Here is a 19,499-nt window from a genome sequence, read left to right as displayed (position 1 = left end):
AAGGGCCTCATTTTCAGTGGCAACATGTGGAGGTACCACAGAAATCATTGTGGTTACAATGATTTACAATATGCATTAGCGACTTGGATGAGTGATGTGAATATCCTGTCACCAAGTTTGCAGTTGACAGAAATAGGTGGGAGGGCAAGTGGTGTTGGTGGCACATAGCCTGCAGAGGGATATAGACAGGTTCAATGAGTGGGCAAAAACTTTGAAGATGAAATATACTTGGAGAAATGTGAGGTTATGCACTTAGGCATGAAGATTAGAGGTTTTGAATATTATTTAAAAAACAGACACTGCAAAAAGCTTTAGCACAGAGGGACTTCGGAGCTTTTTGCATAAGTCATCAAGTTAGCATCCATTTTCACATGGTAGTAGGGAAAGCAAATGAACCTTTGGCCTATAGTTGAAAGGAAATGCAGTTTCTTTAAATAAAGGAGGTCTTGTGAAACTTTACAAGGCACTATTCAGACCACTTTGGCTTCCCATCTGTGGTCTCTTATATTTTGTTATTGACTGTAAGGAATGTATGCTTTCTCAGATCGCTGTGTAATCGAATAGGTTATAAAAGCATAGAATGCACCACAGGAGGGGGCCATTGTGCCCCATTGGCAGTTGTTTAAAATGATTTTGATTGTTTAGAAGGGTTGAAGGAGACCATTTAGCCCTTTTATGCCTGTGCAAACTTATCTGCAACAGCAATTCAGCCAATGTCGCTCTGTCATTCTTTCCTTGCATTGTATAAGTTTTTTGTTTGTAATCTACTTCCCTTTTGAAAGCTTCAGTTGAATCTATATGTGCCACACTGAGGCAGTGGAATTCAGATCCACTTGTTGCTCAACAAAATCTTTTCTTCCTGATGCTGTTGTCATTTTTGCTTATTTGTCTTAGTTTGAGAACTTCTTGTTCTGACTCTTGTGCTAATCAAAAATTTCTCTTTGCTTGTCTGGATGCCTTATGCTTTCAAACATCGGTGAAACCACGTCTCCACCTGCTCGAGGAAAAGTCCTATTTTCATGAATCTATCTACAAAACTGAAGTTCCCCATTCCTGAAACCATTTTTGTTTTTTTTTTGCATCCTTTCTAAAGCCTCTGCATTATTTCTACAATGTGATGCCCAGAACTGGACACTGCTCCAATTGAGATTGAACCAATGACTTCCTTGCTTTTATACTCTGTACTTTTTATTTGTTCAACCCATATTTGGATTATGTGAACAGTTTTGTTCTTCTTACGATAATTGCATTCAAAGCGGTTCAGTGAAGATTGATTTGACTTGTTCCTGGAATGGTGGACTGTTGTTTGGAGTTTAGAAGGATGAGAGGTGATCTTACTAAAACGTACTGGATCTTCAGGGACCTGGATATGGCAAATGCCAGGATGATACTTGCTTATATGGGGGAAGATTATAATTAGGAGGCACAGTTTAAGACTAAAAGACCTCAATTTTAAGACTGAGATAAGTGGAATTTTTTTTTGTGAAAGTCATTAGTCTGTGGAGTTCTCTTTTGCAGGAAACTCTGGGAGCTGGGTCCTTGTATTTATTCAAGGAACAGTTTGATTTTTGATCGAGTTAATCGAATCTTACAGGGCTCAGGTAGGAAAGTGTAGTAGAGACCCCAGCCAGATCAACCATAATAGTTTTGGGTGGTGATGTAGGCTTGAAGGGCAGAATGGCCTACTTCTGCTCTTATGTCTAAACCCCAGGCTGCCATAAGGTTTATTTATTGCTTTCTCTCTTGCCTTACCATCTTTAATGGTTTACGCACCAATATCCTTGGGGCCCTTTGTTTCTGAAACCCATTTGGAATCTTTTCCTTTATTTTATGTTGCCTCACCTCATGCGTCCTAACTAAATGTATTGTTTCACACCTTAAGTTCCATCAGTTTTATGACTGCCCATTTGACTAGAATGTCTTCTGTTGTCTTGATGTCTATCACTAACCTCCATGAGGTTTCCTGACTTTAGATTTGATTTGATTTGGTTAGATTTGATTTTATGCTCTTATGTTTTGTTATTGACTGTAAGGAATGTATGCTTTCTCAGATCACTGTGTAACAGAATAGGTTATATTTTAAACTTTATTGCATCTCTAAATGGGCTAAGAGCTTTTTCCATTCTCCCAGTTCATTCATTTTGTATCCCCCTATCCTTTACCTCCCTATTGGAGCCTATACCTTCAGCCATTCAGGCCCTAATCTCTGAAAATACCCCTGAATTGTCTCCCTACCCAATTTTCATCTGTCTCTATCTTAAAGCTTTTGGTCACTTGCCCTAATGTCATCCCATTACAATTGTGTGCCCTGCTACACACTGTCAGAGTGTCTTTGGAAGTTTTGCCATGTTAAATGGCACTGTGAAATTACAAGTTATATGACTGGCCTAATCTTGGTCATGGCAGTAATGGATGCGGCACATTTTAAGACTTTATCTTCTTTAGAAGAGGATAGCTTAGCAAAATTGCCACTTTTAACTTGATTTCTCATTGGAAAGGACGTGCACAGACATCCAGGGACTGACTGTAATCCTTTGCCTTGGGATGCCATAGTCGACGTGCCTGCTAATAGTTCCTGCTTTTAGCAATTAACCATGGCTATTTGTAATGGGTGTGGACAAGATCTGGGAGCCTGTACCCGAGAACAGGCTTTTTTCTTTGAGAAAAGCAGAGAGAACCACGATGATTGACTACCTATTATGTCAGTGATTCTGTAAAATTATAGGGTATAAGTATCGTGTTTATATTGTAACATATCATTGATACTGCTTTCATGATTTTCAAATAAATCAAATTGTGTTTTGTAAAAGCAAATACATTTGGCAGTTGAAAGATTCCAGAAAGATGAATCACTGTTTCTCTGTTTCCTTTGGTTGAGGGAGAAATGTTGTCACAAAACACTGAACTCTATGCTCTTCTTTACGTCTTGTCATGTGTAGGGTTCAATTTTATTTTCAGGGGTTCCTCTTGAGAGCCTTTCAGGGCTACATTTTTGATTTTCACAGGCTTATTGTTCAGTTTCCCGTACTACTTTATTTGATTAAGCCATTTTGTAACAATACAAATTTCCCTCCCAACTTCTGTTGGTAAAAATATTATTATACTTGAATTTCCATAAGGCATCTGGCAGGCTGCCACACCCTCATGTTATAGGAAGTAATATATTAGCACGGCAGGAGGATTGGTTGGCAGAAAATAGGGTGTGCATAAATTGGACTTTGCTTAATTGACAGGGTGTGATATATGGAATCCTAAAGGGGCATCAGCTTTTTACATTTTATATCAATGACATAAATGAGCAGAATTAAGGTCTGGTAGCTAAATTTATAAGTAGGAAGGACAAAAAGATGAGTGGAAAAATATGTTGTGAAGAGGACTTGAGGTTTAGTGAGTTGGTAAAAAATTGGCATAAGGAGTGTTATGTATAATTGTTCTGAATTCCACACTCTTATCTATCCTTGATAACCTTTTTTAAACTAGAACCTATCTGCTGCTGTCGTTAAAAATATTTGATGACCTCACAACCACAATCTTCTGACAGTTTCAAAGTCACACAAGACAGTGTTAAAACAGTGTTCTCTGGATCTTGACTCACCCATAAAAGTAAACACCTTTCCACATCCTCTTTGTCAAAATCATTCAGGATTTAAAAGTGTCAATCGACTTACCACTTGCTCTTCTAAACTCCAGTTGTTCCAAAGTTTCCTGCTTTTAACATCATAACCCTCGTGTATACTTCCTGCAATGTATTTGCATCCTTTCTTGAATGCGGAAGCTAAAACTGCATACAGTATTCAAGATGTGGTCTCACCAATACCTCTGTATAATACTGAAGCATTGCATCCTTCCTTTTGAATTCACTTACCCTTGTAATAAAGGGTAACATTCCATTAACCTTAATTACTTGCTGTACCTGCTTACTAAACTTATTTAAACTCCTGAACTAGAACATCTAGATCCATCTACACCTTGGAATTCTGTAGTCCATTACTGTTCTTTCTGAAGTGGCCAACTTCATATTTTCTCTTATTATAATTTATCAATTGGTTGTTTGCTCACTTGCTTAACCATCGATATCACACTCCATTCTTATGTCATCTTAACAACATACTTTCCCACCTATCTTTTGTGTCATCTGAAAATTTAGCAATAATGTCTTAGCTCCCCTCATTTAATTCATTAATATAAATTATAAAAAGTGCACTCATAACCTGGCCAAACAGGTTGGATATCAACTCGCAAATCTTTCCAACATGTTCCAGTGCCAGACAGGAAGTGTGGGAGAAATCTGTGGTCAGCCTGGCAATGACAAAATATTGGAACCTCCATCATCAATATCTGTAACTCCACATGGCAGCATACTTGCAAAAGTCCACTTTGCCACAACATGTCTGGCTACCTGAGTGTAACACTTCAGTGGTTGGGCAAGTAAATTATTCTTAAAAAGGGGTCTTATTGGTGGATTGATAATGTTTCTCAGGCAGAAGGCCCAAATTCAAGTCCCACCTGCCCCTGTTTATATATACAGGGAAACTTGAATTTGGTATGGAGTGTATTGCACGTAGCATGTAATAGGCTATTAAGATGACTTGTGGACTCTGAGATCACCTGTATTTTGTGTGACCATGAGGATTCAGCGTTCCTTGTGTACACAGCTGTGAACTTTTGCAGAACCATGTTCGTGATTTGAAGAGGCTTTTGCTTAATTTTTGTTTAAACTTCAGCCTCATAATCCAGTTCTTTTGTCATCCATATACAGAGGAGCAGGCAGATTGAAGGATTTCTTGGTACATCGCAGCTGATTGGCACCATGGGGCCTGCAGTGCATTGGATGTATTGTCACCCCAAAAGTAAATTCAATTGATGGTTCCCTTAAAGAATTTTATTTTTGTTGCAGGGCCCCTTTCAGGACATGATACTCTTTACTTGGTTTATTTTAGTTTGGTCTTTCAGAAGAGTATGAAGGAAATTTAAACTTATCATCTTTCCTCTTTTCTGTCTACATCTGTTGTTCCTGGAGAGGAATGTTGGAGCCCTTAATCATGGCTCACAATCCAATTTTAGTTATGTTCTAAAAGCTTAAATTGAATTTTGATTTTTATTTCAAAGTCCCTTTAATTTGGTTAGTTTTGTTCATTTTGCTTTCATAGGAATATAAAGAGAAACGTTAATCTGATTATATTCACCTCTTCTGTGGTTATATCCATGAACATGTAGTACAGGACACGGAGCAAGTACTTTGAGTCCGCTGATATGTTTGAGACTTCCCCTGACCAGTGGGCACCACAGGGGCTGGAGAATATTATCACTTTTTCTCTGTCCCTAAAATAACAATTTAATTTGATTTTGCAATGTTGCTTTAAAGTTTTGATAAGTTAGAGTGCCCCTTTAAAAGCTAATCACTTGTTAATTTAATTTCTTTTAATTTACATTGGTTTCAAAAGAAAAATGTGTTGACATCAGGGTATGATGGAGTTAAAAGGTGTGCACTTTGTAATGTGTTGCTGTCCAAGTTAATGTTAATACTGAGCAAAGATTAGCAGCTGTACTATTTTTTTTTGTCAACTCAAATAAAATATTTGAGAGGATTTTGTTCCAACTGTGCTGTTACTTTCTTACCTCAGTGAGGAAGAAGGCACTTTGGTGGATCCATCCTGATGGAGGTTTGCAAACATTTTGAGGAGAGTGATCTGGCACTTCAGAGAGCTTAATTTCCCCTCCTCTGCAATCTCCAAACATGTTTGAATTTTGTTGCTACTATGATTTGAGTGTTGCAGAGGAATACTTTGCATCTTCACTCATCTGCTTCCAGTTCATGTAGATCTGGGATCAATCTCTCAAAGGGAGAGCAAGGTGTTTACCTGTCATGCATGCCCAGTTCATTGATAGCGCAAAGGAAAACTATTTGAGGTAAAAGAAGGAACTAGTGAGGGTAAACTAGTATCTAATAACTAGCTGTTCTAACCTGCTTGCTTCTTTATAGTGGGACCGCGTCCAGAATGATGCTGACCAGAGAGGACCGTGAGGCGGCTAAGCTTGGACTGGCTGTTTTTACGGTAGGCATGATTCAATTAAATGTTTTACTGTGATAAGAGGCTGAGTTACCAATGAGAAAATTATGCAGAAGTTTGCAGAATCTTGGTTGGGCCTCAGCGTGTATTGATTTTAGAAGTGTGCATGTTCATAAGAATGGTATTGAGGCAATAGAAACATTGAAAATGATGTTATATTGAAGAAGGTGGAAATGCACCTCTGCTTGACCCAATTTGTATTCTATTGGGTTGGTGGTGGCTCTGGTATGGATCACAATTTGCGTAACAGCATGAAGCAGGCAGAGAATGCTGGCATTTGAGGAGGATATTTCACAGTCAACAGAGTTGAGGGCCTTTGTGAGATTGAAGATGACCACGTACACAGGTTGGTGTTGCACTTTTCTTGGATTTGTCACACACTGAAAATAATGTCCATTGTACCTCTTGATTGGTGGAAGCAGCATTGAGATTCTGGGAGGAACTTTCTAGCACTGGGAAGAGATGGTTGAGGAGGATTCGCTCTCTCTGAGAATCTGATAGTGTGGTGGGCACTAGGGAAATCCCTCTGTAATGTCCACAGTCTGACCTGTTTCCTTTCCTGAAGATAGTTACAATTATGGGGTATCTGTGAGATCTCTCAGATTGGTCTCTTCCTTCCAGACAAGGGCAATGAGGTTGTGGTCATGCCTCTCTGCCATATTTTGGTACTTCAGGATTTCCATCAATGCTGAAAATGTGTTGCTGGAAAAGCGCAGCAGGTCAGGCAGCATCCAAGGAACAGGAGAATCGACGTTTCGGGCATAAGCCCTTCTTCAGGAAGCCCTTCTTCAGCCCTTCATCAGGAAGGGCTGAAGAAGGGCTTCCTGAAGGGCTTCCTGAAGAAGGGCTTATGCCCGAAACGTCGATTCTCCTGTTCCTTGGATGCTGCCTGACCTGCTGCGCTTTTCCAGCAACACATTTTCAGCTCTGATCTCCAGCATCTGCAGTCCTCACTTTCTCCTCGAAGATTTCCATGAATGCACTAGATCTTGTTATTTTTCAGGGTCAGATGGCTTTTTTGGCCTCATGGTGGATTTGGAAGTGTGCTGAGATGGCGAGAGGTAGAGTGTTGCAAGATGATGTTGAAATCACTTGTGTCGAACGCTGCACCTTGGTTGAGGAGGTCCTCGGAAAGCTTGCTCAAGTGGGCATTTACGGCTTTTTGAATTGTATTTGACTCTCAGTGGAGTAGAACTCTGTCTACTTGTGCTGAAGATGCCATGCACATTGTGGTTGTCAGCAACTTGATGAATTTTCTGCACTCTTCCCACTCACCATCTATTTAGATCATAGCTTCTGTTTTTGCACCTCACCTTTCAGTTGCCACAGGCGTGTTTCCTCTCACTTGTGTTTTTGTGGAGCTGCTAGTTCAGGGAGGCCTTGTTTTTGTGGTGTAGGAACTACTGGATTACCTGATCTAAACATCATTTTTCTGCTGCTTCTTGATACCTCTCAACATCTTTAGTGTCTAGAAATCTATCCCTCAAATATATTGAGTGAGTTTGTGTTCATAACACGTGGTATAGAACTACACAGATTTACCATTCTGTTTGAAGACATTTCTCCTCACTTTGGTCCTAAATCACAGAATTGTTACAGCATGGAAGGAGGCTATTTGGTCCAGTGTCTCTGCACTGTCTGTCTGAACATTGTGGCTTCGAGCCAACTCCTGCTTTTTTCGTATAACTCTGTATGTTGTTTTTATTTAAGTAATTATCCACTGTCCTCTTGAATGTCTCCATTGAATCTGCTCCCACCACACTTCCAGGCAGTGCATTCAAACCTGGCCCATTGAAAAAGTTTTCTGTCCTTTCAATTGCTGCTTTTGCAAACATTTTAAAACTTGCAATCGTCTTGATCTTATACAAGCAGGAAGATTTTCCTGTATACTCTGTCTGGACCCTTATGCTTTTGAGAACTACTATCAAGTCTTCTCTAAGAGAAACAGTTTTAACTTCTCCAACCTAGTGGTATATTTCTACAGTTCCCTGCACAGTTTCTATATATTCAGGAGGCTCTCTGATGCGATGATACTTTGGCGATATATATGAAGAGGTTGAGAAAGAGGTGACGTGCAGCTGCTTGGCTTGTTTAAACGTTGGAGCAATAGTAGAAGCCTGATAGGGTGGGGTCAAACTCCCAAGGAACCAGGATTTTAGTTTAGCTTTCAGTAGCTGTTGGGGTTGTGACAGCTGTTACATCTGTTGCTCGTGCTCTCTCTTGTGCTTTGCTACAGCTGCATACGAGACAATCTGTTACTGAACTTCCCTTTACTAAGTGTGTGCTTGTAGGATGTTGCTATATTGGAAGAGTTAATGAGTACAGCTTGTTCTGCTATAACCTGTGTTTCGTTAATGTGATTGACAAAATGGGGACACTATTTCCACAGCGCAATCTTTTAAAATGTTTGTTAGCTGTAATGCAATTACATCACCAACACTTTAAGCGCTGTTTCTAAAGGTTTTTTTTATAATGTGGGGTTGCACAAGAACACGACCATTGCATTATAGAAGAACTACCTGTAGTGCATTATTATTTTAAATATTTTGATCAAGTTACTGTTAAGCCAATTCTCTTTTTGTCTTTATTTTAACCATTGTGTATGAATAGTGTGTTTTGTTTCAAGCTTGATAGTTTGACCAATTGAATTGGATCTGGAACACAATGTCTGGCGCTTGCCTTTCAAAATAAGAAATGGTCAGGGTCTAGGCTATCTCCTTGATGTATTTTGAGGGGGTTTAGTCTGTTCGTAACACTGGTACTATGTCAGTATTTGCAGGATTCCATGGGTCTGTGCCAGTATATTCTGAGAGATCGGCAGTTTATTTTCAATATTCTGAAGTTCCTTTCTCTCTTGTTATAGCACCACAAATTTGACGACAGCAGCAAGTCATCAAGTCAGAAGCGGAAATCAGAGCCACATTCTGGAGAACCTGAGACCCTGAGGTGGGTAGTTTGGGATCTCTGGTGCTGACCAGTGGTCAGAATGGCTGTGTTTTCTTTTTACACTTCATGGCAGTGCTTCTGGCAATCAGAGGCAACTTGCCAACTGTTCAATATTCTCCTCTTAAGCAGTGTAAATTGTTATTTCTTTGAAATTTGGTGCTCTTGTGATTTGCTATTCTTGTGATTGACTTAATGAGTGTGTGATGAAAATCTTTGACAGCATACTAATGTTCAAATTCTGTACTACCAAGCAACTAATCATGTTATTAAATGTTAATATTGAGTATTTTTATATTTTTTAAAAATTTGCAATTACTTAGGTTCCATCTCTAAGTAGCAGTATTCACCAGCCAATTAACTGAAGACCTTTTCTTTTCCCTGTGATGACTGAGTGTGGGAAGAGTGGCTTGTAGTCAGTCCTTGTTGAAAAAATTAGAATGACATCAAAAAGTCTGAGTTCACTGGCTGGTAGTAGAAAGGGAGAATTTGAAGGCAGAAAGGTCAAGCCAAATATCCGACCTGTCTTTATCAGGACAGAGTATGTATTATTCTATACTCTAGTTTTAACCTCGATAAAGTTAATGTGAGTACTAGATAACATGAAAAAAAGCAACATAAGTGAACAATATAACTAAATTACAGGCCAATTTATCTTAAATATTTTTCCGATGACAGATGTTAACATCTTTGAAGAATAGGTTCTAACACTTGGATATCTTCGATTGTAATTAGCAGATTTGTAAAAGGGAAATGTTTAAATATTTATTAGTTATTTGGAGAAGTAACTTGTGGATAAAGGGGATCTAGTGGATGTACAGGTACACAATCCTTTATCCGAAATTGTCAGGGCCAGCTGTTTTCCAGATTTTGGAGTTTTTCAGATTTCGGAACACATGTTGTACCCCCTATAGAGTCCAGGGCAGCACTCCGTAATCAAACGTCAATAATGCAGCAAAAACATATGAATATGTGGGCGGCACGGTGGCACAGTGGTTAGCAATTCTGCCTCACAGCGCCAGAGACCTGGGTTCAATTCCCGCCTCAGGCGACTCTCTGTGTGGAGTTTGCACATTCTTCCCGTGTCTGCGTGGGTTTCCTCCGGGTACTCCGGTTTCCTCCCATAGTCCAGAAATGTGCAGGTTAGGTGAATTGGCCATGTTAAATTGCCCGTAGTGTTAGATGAAGAGGTAAATGTAGGGGAATGGGTCAGGGTGGGTTACGCTTCGGCGGGTTGGTTGGACTTGTTGGGCCGAAGGGCTTGTTTCCACACTAAGTAATCTAATTCACACTAAAAGATACATAAAGACTAGAAATACTAATACAGTTTACTTCTAGAGTAATATACTGATAAATGAATACATAGACCATAAATACTCTAGGACATTTTATTTCCAGAAAAAACATTCCATAAAACATCAACATACATGCTTCAGCACTATGGCAGACAGCATTTTTGAGAGACGACTTCGAGTGTCATCTGTCTCGTTAATATAGTTTTCTGTCTAAGCAATCTCTCTCTCATTAACTGCCATAAATCTCTTGCTCATGATAAATGAACATTGTTCAAGGCCAGCAATGAACTGATCGCACATTTTCACCATATTGTTTATGGGGATTTTTTTTCAACCGTGTTCACAAAGTCGTCATCATCATCGCTACTATCCTTAACGCTTATCTGTATTTAACACCATTTCAGCAATTTTCCCATTGCTCGAGGAATGCATGACAGGTGCATCATCGTCAATCTTCAGCATTTCTTCGATGTCAGCTTCCTGTAATTAATTTACACTTGTCTGATAAATTTTATGCATAAGTTACAAAGTTTGCTCTCATCTTTTTCTCTTCAGTGACACAAAATCCTTCAAAGTCTTCAGTAGGTTTATTTACATCAAACATTATTGCAGGCCACAGGCTGTGCCAAGCATTTGCTCATGTTGATTTATCAACATCCTTCCAAGCATTAGCAACTGCATAAATGGCATCCTTAATTCTTAACTATTTCAAGAAGGCTTGTATTCTTACCCCCCTGTTAACTGCAGCAAGCATACAGGTTTAAAGATAGTCTTTATGCTTGTTGTTCATGGAGCATAAAATTCCTTGGGTCACAAGGCTGTAATACAGATGTCACATTAGAGGACAAGTAAATGCTGAAAACATTACTTTTCACAAGTCGCCCAGGAACAATAAAATTATACAGTTTTCTTCCAGTCCAGCTTGCCTGCAATGAGCCTGTGCTGCTGGTGTGAAGTGTTTACTGAACCAGTTGCAAACATTTCTTAGGTAATCCATGCTTTCTTGTTCGCATAATAATGCGCAGGTAAATGGTGTATACCTTTCAGACATCTTGGATGTTTGCTTTTTCCAATCACAGCCAACTTCATCTTATGTGTACCTGCAGCATTGGCACACCGAAGAATATTTAACCTGACCTTAAAATCTGTTCGTACTCTCTCAACAGCCGTTGTTAGTGTTTTTCTAGGGACGTAGAGAGAGTTTCATCAACATTGTAAATTTGTTCAGGACCTAAGGCTTTTGTCAGATATTATGGCAAAAGCCTTTTCACCACAGATTTTCAGATATTTTACACCATTATGCTTCTTAAACTTTTGAATATTGACACACACCTTCCATATTCAGTTCTTTATGATATTTTCTAGCTTGTTTCATGACCAACAAACCAGTCGGTGGCAAACGTTCACTTAGTTGTCGAATCGACTCCAACCACAGTTAAGATCTGCATTTTTTTGCCCTATGCAGCGTTTTCCTATTTTTCATTAGTTTATGGTCGTCACTGTTGCCATAAAACTTCAGTCACTTCTCTATTTCTTTCAATCATATATAATGGTAGTTCTGACACCATATCTTCAGTAAGTCACAGCACAGACACACCATGATCAAGCTTCTGCACTAACTCCACATTCTGCGTTATTGATAATGTCAGATGCTTCCTTTTCTTATTATCTGCAGCTCTGTTGGCATTTTCACAGTGAAATTGAGACTGAAATTGAACACAATGGGAAAACAAAACACAATTAACACCTGCCTGTGCTGGGCCTCACCGCTGTGTGGGTCGAGTGGGTGTGAACTTCAACCACCAAACAACCCTTATTACGCAGGCATGACTGATGCTCCACACACCACAAAAAGCAACTTCGGAGCTTTTTGGATAAAGAATAGTGTACCTATGTTGTATTTGAGATTTCCAGAAGATGTTTGATGTTTGAAGGTGCCACATCAAGTTATTCTGGAAGATAAAAGCTCATAGTATAGGGAGTAAGATTGGCTAGTGAAAGGGAAGCAGAATAGGAGTAAATTGATCTTTTTTAGGCTTGCAAGATGTCGTGAGTGTGCCATAATGGTCATTGCTGGGGCCTCAACTCTACAATGATAGGGATGAAGGGATTGCAGGTTTGGTAGTTCAGTTTTCTGATGGACAGAGATAAGTGGGAAAATGAGTTGTGAAGAGAAGATAAGGAGCCTACAAAGGGATCTATCCAATGTGGCAAAGTGTAAAACCGTCCTTTTTGGTAGAAAGACTATAAAAGAAGCTTATTATCTAAATAATGAGAGGATGCAGAGATCTGGGTGAACTAGTTAATGAATCATAGGTTACTGTGCAGATATGGCAAATAATCTGGAAAACTAATCAAATGTTATGTTTCATTGTGAGGGCAATTCAACACAAAAATAAGGAGGTATGTTTCAGCTATACTTAGCAATGCAAATTTTGACACTGTATGAATAGTATGTAAAGTACTGGCCGTTGCACTTACGGAAAGGTGTTCATACATTGGAAGTAAATGTGAGAAACTTTACTAGACTAATACCTGGAATAAGTGGATTGATTGAGGAAAGGTTAGACAAGCAAGGCCTTATCCTCTCAAATCCTCTCATACAGCAGAGAAACAAATCTGACTTCCCAATCTGACATAGTTCCGTTTGTCATCATTTGGCCCTTCCTATTCGTATACCCATCTAGATGCCTTTTAAATGTTGTAATTGTACTCTCCTCTATCCCTTCCTCTGGCAACTCATTCCATACATATACCACCCTCTTGGGGGAGAATCTAGAATTGGAAGTCATAGTTTGAAAATAAGGGGCTGCCCAGTTAAGACGTAGAATGTTTTTTTGAATGTTTGGAAGGTACTCAAAAGACAGTGGATGCAGAATATTTACCTCTGCCGTAAAAAATATTTAATTGTTGATTACCAAGACGATAAAAAATTCAGGAGTGTAGACTGGAGGTTAAAATCAGAGCTTACTTAAAGAGCTGAGTGGTCACCTCTTAGTTGTATGTTGAACCTAATTATTTGCTTCTGATCATGGGCTCTGACTCTCCACACCAGGGCAGCTAGCCCTTCCCACAACACTTGTTGAATTAAGGTCCTTCCCAATCAACTTTTGCTGCAATCTTAATATAAATCATCTCTAATCAGTCGAGACTCCTATCTGGAGAGGTTAGCAACACTTGGATCTCTGAGAATTCCTCAAGAGGAAATCAGAATCCTGTGTCTTACGAATTGCAACTTGAACATTTTACTGGATACAAACGTTTTATCATTCCTATTTCTGAACACTTGGGGTTTTTTTGTTGAAGGCTTAGTTCAATAATGGTATGTCACTCTGACTGGCATCACTGTTTCCTGAAATGTGACCCTGCAATATCACAGGGGAGAACCACTCTTTAAAGATGGAAATGAAGTATTATCTTGTGTTGAATGCAGACGAGCTTTCTCATTCTTACACCCAATTCTTCTTTGTCCAGGTGTTCCAAATAACAGATCAGCCAACTAACACTACACACCAGAAATACAACCATTATCTAGTATAACAATCACAAAACACCAGATAGTACTCCAAATAGCATTCTGAAAGCTTATATGTTCAAAGAAACCTGCTGGACTATCATGTGTGTCATTTTTAACTTAGTCATGGGAGACTGATTAGCAAGGTTAGATCTCATGGAATACAGGGAGAACTAGCCATTTGGATACAGAACTAGCTCAAAGGTAGAAGAGAGAGGGTGGTGGTGGAGGGTTGTTTTTCAGACTGGAGGCCTGTGACCAGTGGAGTGCCACAAGGATCGGTGCTGGGCCCTCTACTTTTTGTCATTTACATGCGTGCATAAGAGGTACAGTTAGTGAGTTTGCAGATGACACCAAAATTGTAGGTGCAGTGGACAGCGAAGAGGGTCACCACCGATTACAACAGGATCTGGACCAGATGGGCTAATGGGCTGAGAAGTGGCAGATGGAGTTTAATTCAGATGAATGCAAGGTGCTGCATTTTGGGAAAGCAAATCTTAATGGTAAGGTCCTAGGGAGTGTTGCTGAACAAATAGACCTTGGCGTGCAGGTTCATAGCTCCTTGAAAGTGGAGTCGCAGGTAGATAGGATAGTGAAGAAGGCATTTGGTATGCATTCTTTTATTGGTCAGAGTATTGAGTACAGGAGTTGGGAGGTCATGTTGTGGCTGTATAGGACATTGGTTAGGCCACTGTTGGAACATTGCGTGCAATTCTGGTCTCCTTCCTACCGGAAAGATGTTGTGAAACTTGAAAGGGTTCAGAAAAGATTTACAAGGATGTTGTCAGGATTTGAGCTACAGGGAGAGGCTGAACAGACTAGGGCTGTTTTCCCTGGAGCACCAGAGGCTGAGGGGTGACCTCAGAGGTTTACAAAATTATGAGGGGAATGGATAGGATAAATAGACAAAGTATTTTCCCTGGGGTCGGGGAGTCCAGAACTCGAGGGCATAGGTTTAGGGTGAGAGGGGAAAGATATAAAAGAGACCTAAGGGGCAACTTTTTCACGCAGAGGGTGGTACATGTATAGAATGAGCTGCCAGAGGAAGTGGTGGAGGCTGGTACAATTGCAACATTTATTTGGATGGGTATATGAATAGGAAGGGTTTGGAGGGATATGGGCCAGGTGCTGGCAGGTAGGACTGGATTGAGTTGGGATATTTGGTAGGTGTGGATGGGTCAGTTTCCATGCTGTACATCTGAGTCTGGGGAGGTGCCAGTGTTGGACAATCTAGTATAGTATAACCAGCAGCAACAATGATACTTTTGGACTGCCTTAAGTTTACAGATACTATTTTCTTTGTCTACCATTGTTATATTTGGCCTTAGTAACTCATGAAACAGATGGGGCTTCAAAAGTTGACTCCTTATCCTTGGGCAATTCCTGTGTAATATTTGGAATTATATTAGAAACATCTATTAATAATGCCAGTATATTGGAGTATTTTCAACTATCCCCAAAATTCTTTTGTCCTTGGTTTGGAAATCTATTAAAGGTACAACCCTCCCTCCCACCCCCAAATGTCTTGCAGCAACTTATCCTTCTACTACTAGATGCCCTTCAACTTGTCAGTACTTGTAATCTCCCATTCTCTGATTCTTTTTGAAGATCTTCTGCATTATTCTCAAAATTGAACATGTGTCAAAACCAAAAGTCTGTCTGCACAACATTAGTGGATAATCTAATACCTTAAACATAAGAGACTCTGGAATTTCTTTCTTGAAATGATTGTCTTTTAATAACCCCTCAAACTACATAATTGACTTCATCCTAAATATATCAAATATTGACACTGTCTTGTTGGCTTTCAACATTTTTGGAAACTGTCTAAAAACCATATTAAGATCTTTTGTCTCCAGGTCTGTTACTTACAGCCCCAGAAATACATTATTTTTCATTTTACTCTTTTTCCTTGTAATGAAAAGCCAAAGCTATTCCTTGCGTTTTGGTAAGGAAAATGAAGGAAAACACCAGAAGATACCCAGAATACATGATTCTATAGTGTGACTTAGTCATTTTAACAAAGCCACTTGGAGCTTTGCTACTGCATGAAACTAACATTACCTTTCTTTATCTTCCCATGAAAACAAGATTAATTCTCTACTCCATCGGTCAATATACGGATTCATATGTTGAGTTAAGGAGCAGATGACTGAGATTTACAAGGTTTTTATAGTAAATCTATACCTTAGCAGAAACTGATGTTTTGTACTATTTCCTACTGGCCCTTTGCTCTGTCCAAAAGCCAGCACTCCCCTGAGGAAGAGCACAGCAGTTTTTCCACTTTTCTCGACCTGTTCAGAAGTGTCATTACATAGCTCTGGAGCAGAAATAGGTACCACTGTGCCTCACAAACCCTCTTTTTTTTTTTCCCTCCTGTTATGTCCAGAAGTACTGTTACACAACTGAACAGGTTTTCCCACATTACCAAATCACTTATGGTATTTTCCCTCAACGATCACTAGTAAATCTAGTGTTTTCCAGTCAATTAATTTACATACAAAACCACTTGAGTAATGTGGGGGTTGCAGGGACCTAAATCAAAATGAAGTTTCAAGGGGGAGGCAAAGCACACCACCTCCACAATGTCTACCTCTCTTAGAAGACATTGGAGAAGCAGCATGCAGTGTCTACCAACATTTAGAGACACCTAGGTATGAATTTCAAAAATCCAGTCAAACTTTAATAGGTAAAATTGTCATAGTCCAACTCGGATAACTGGTGGGTCTAACCTGAGGGTCACATGCCTTAGGCAAGGGAACAGATTGAGAAGGGAACGTTTGTGGCATTCTCAGCTGATGCATGAATTGAGCCTATGGATTTAGCTGCACTCTGCAAAACTGTCATCTAGCCCTTTAAGTAGATAATTTTCTAATCCAATCTATGCAGAAATATAGATACCCTCTTTAACTCTGTGGCAGTAAGTACTTTCCTCTTTCTCCCCCCCCCCCCCCCCCACCGGGTATTTTAAAAATCCTGTTTGTTCAATTAGTCAATTACAAGTACAGCCTACCAGGGCAATGCAACAACAAAAGTGAAGGGAGAGAGAGCTTAGCGTTGGGAAAGTAAAGATAATATTTCATCCATGATGATGCTGACTCCTTTGCTTTGTGGGTGTTACATGGACACTGCATGCCTCCTCTTCAGGGACACTAGATAGTGAAATTAGCACAGAAGAGGAGATTGGACCTTTGGCAATTTTTAGCTAGGCAGTGGAGTAGACTGATAAGAAACTGCCTCAGTCTACTATTACACAGGAAGAATTCAGTCCCTTTTTGAAAATCCAACACTAAGGCACCCAAATAATCAACTAAAATAATTAAATCAGCAAAGATTAGTAAGAGAGGGAGCAACTTTGAAATGTATTTGGAGGCAAAAATAATGCATCCCACATCCTGCAATGCCAACACCCCTCTAAGCCTCAGGAGTGTTAGGTTATAGTGGTGGCTAAGGTATTTTAGGGTGTGCGGAGGATATGAAGCTTGTTTTCACGTAACTAAGTGCTTTCAAGAAGCAATTTAGAGCCTGGTTAGTCAGACAGTAATGTTCTAAAGTGGTGGTTGGGCTGGTGTTTTAATTTCAGATCTGATCTGATCTACATGTATATGTCTGTTGATCCCAAACTCTAGGTTTGAGGGCCAGAAACGACACAAGAAACAGAAAAACAGCAAAAAGAAGAAAAAGGAAAAGAGAAAGAAGCACAAGAACCGAACAAAGTCACCACCACGAGTGTCAAGCCATCGAGACAGGTGGGGGGGTGGGGGGGGGAAAAGAGAAGGAAGGAAGAGGAAAGAATCATCCAGTGCATCTTAATTGGGAGGGAGCAAACAAATACTGTCACTCAGAAAGGATCTTTTAAGTTGTCACTGGATAGGAGTTCCGAGATGAACCACAACTCTCATTCTAACCAGCCATAAGTTCACTGAACAGATCAGGGTTAGTTTACAAAAGGCAACACCACTTTAACTCTGCAATAGTTAGCATGTCAGATTATGATTTGTTTTTGTGTTGAGGCATGTTGGTTCACTTAAATGTAAATGAGTTTTACACTAAGCTCTGATGTAACAAGTATTTGGTCCTATGATTTTAAACCACATTTCCAAACTGTGGCAGAAATTATATTCTGAGCTTCCTCTCCAAGCAGCACTCCAGACTACCAATAGTGAGGGATTTTTTGGAAATAGGGCACCAAACTTTAATGGACACTTGTTGGGTCAATACCTAAGATTTAAATTGTTAAACTATAACTTAATGTTAGTTTATTGCACTGTTGTTATAATATCAGAAATAAGCAACAGTATGAAATGGCTAGTTTAACCAAGTCCAAAAAGCCATTCTACCTATCTCAACCAATGATTAAGATAATAGGAACAAGTTGTTTGATCATAAAAACCCAAAACATCTGTGCTTTGAGATGTTCAACTCCTTGAAGCAACTGATTGGGACCAGGACCCATACCAAAACTACTGTAGTTATGTCTTCCCTGATGTTCAAATGACTTTGCATCTTTGTGCACATATTCAAAACACTGCTTTGTCAAATGCACTTAATATCACCTCAAACTCCACTTGTCATATTCAGTCCTAGGCTATGAAATTAAGAACAGTCTCTCTGCTGGAACCCAAACTGAGCATTGCCAATTTATTGCTATGTATATTCCTCATGGCTAACTTTTTCCTCAGGAGGATGGTGTGTGTATGGAATGAATGCCAAAAGGAAGTATTGGAGGCTGGTATAATTATAGCATTCAAAAGGCATCTGGGCCAAATGCTGGCAAATGTGACTAATTAGAGTAGGATATCAGACTGGCGTGGACAGGTTGGACCAAAGGGTCAATTTATGCTGTACATCTTTATGCTGATTGATAGTACTATTGAGAATGTTTGTTTCTATCACTAGGTAGATGGTGTTAATTGGTCAGATTTGGTTTGTACAGATGATTTGGTATGCACAATTTTCATTTACAAAATAATCCTTATGCTCAAACAGGTCTGCTGAGCTTTTCCAGTAATGGAGAGAAATGATTCTATTTACCACAGCTAGTTTCTTCTCTCCTCCTCCCTCCCCCCCCCCCCCCCAACCCTGCCATATTTCCTCAGGATTATATTCAAGCAAAGCAACCAGTTTGAAAGTATCTTGACCAATCAGGAGCTTTGTGTTAAATTGTTACAAATTTGTACTTTGACCACTTGACATTTGTCTTAATGCACAATTTAGATATTAGAATAGGGCCACACTGCGAAAATTCAGAAGTATCTTATTCTAGCATCATTTTCCAGGAAATACCATTCATCATCTGATCAGAAGACAACAGCATAACATGGATTCTTCTGGGGGATAGTGGAACTTCTAAAATCAGCAGACAAAAGAATGAAGATCACGGTTTGACTCTGAAGTGGCATAACAACAGAACTTAATTTGCAAATGTGTTTGCAGCTATGAAATGTTTATACAACATTCTCTTAATCTGTAGTGGCTTAGCACTCAAGTTGTAAATATTTATGCAAACACAATGAAGTTAAATAAAATCTATTTCTACACTTGATTTCTTTTGCCACTCTTGGTCAATTGTCACCAAAAAATGAGATGAGATATTCTGATCCTGATGATTGCTATGCTAATTGACACAATTTGCTTCAATAGCAGCCCAGGTGAACTTTTCTTTAAATAGTGTAC

General features: G+C 39.4%; 1 protein-coding gene across 1 annotated transcript in view; it reads left to right on the top strand.

Annotated features, from left to right (window-relative positions):
- Window positions 1-19,368, top strand: part of c5h1orf35 (chromosome 5 C1orf35 homolog) — a 37,177-nt gene extending 17,809 nt beyond the window's left edge. The window contains exons 5-8 of the mRNA XM_072570053.1: window positions 5,984-6,056; window positions 8,935-9,017; window positions 17,453-17,572; window positions 19,103-19,368. Coding sequence (XP_072426154.1) covers window positions 5,984-6,056; window positions 8,935-9,017; window positions 17,453-17,572; window positions 19,103-19,142 — 316 coding nt within the window. The 3' untranslated portion in view covers window positions 19,143-19,368. The remainder of the gene's footprint in view (window positions 1-5,983; window positions 6,057-8,934; window positions 9,018-17,452; window positions 17,573-19,102) is intronic.
- Window positions 19,369-19,499: the final 131 nt, after the last annotated feature.

The sequence above is a fragment of the Chiloscyllium punctatum genome, chromosome 5 (assembly GCF_047496795.1).
Source record: "Chiloscyllium punctatum isolate Juve2018m chromosome 5, sChiPun1.3, whole genome shotgun sequence".
Lineage (NCBI taxonomy): Eukaryota > Metazoa > Chordata > Chondrichthyes > Orectolobiformes > Hemiscylliidae > Chiloscyllium > Chiloscyllium punctatum.
The sequence above is the reverse complement of the archived record's forward strand: the minus strand, read 5'-3'. Positions and strand labels throughout refer to the sequence as shown.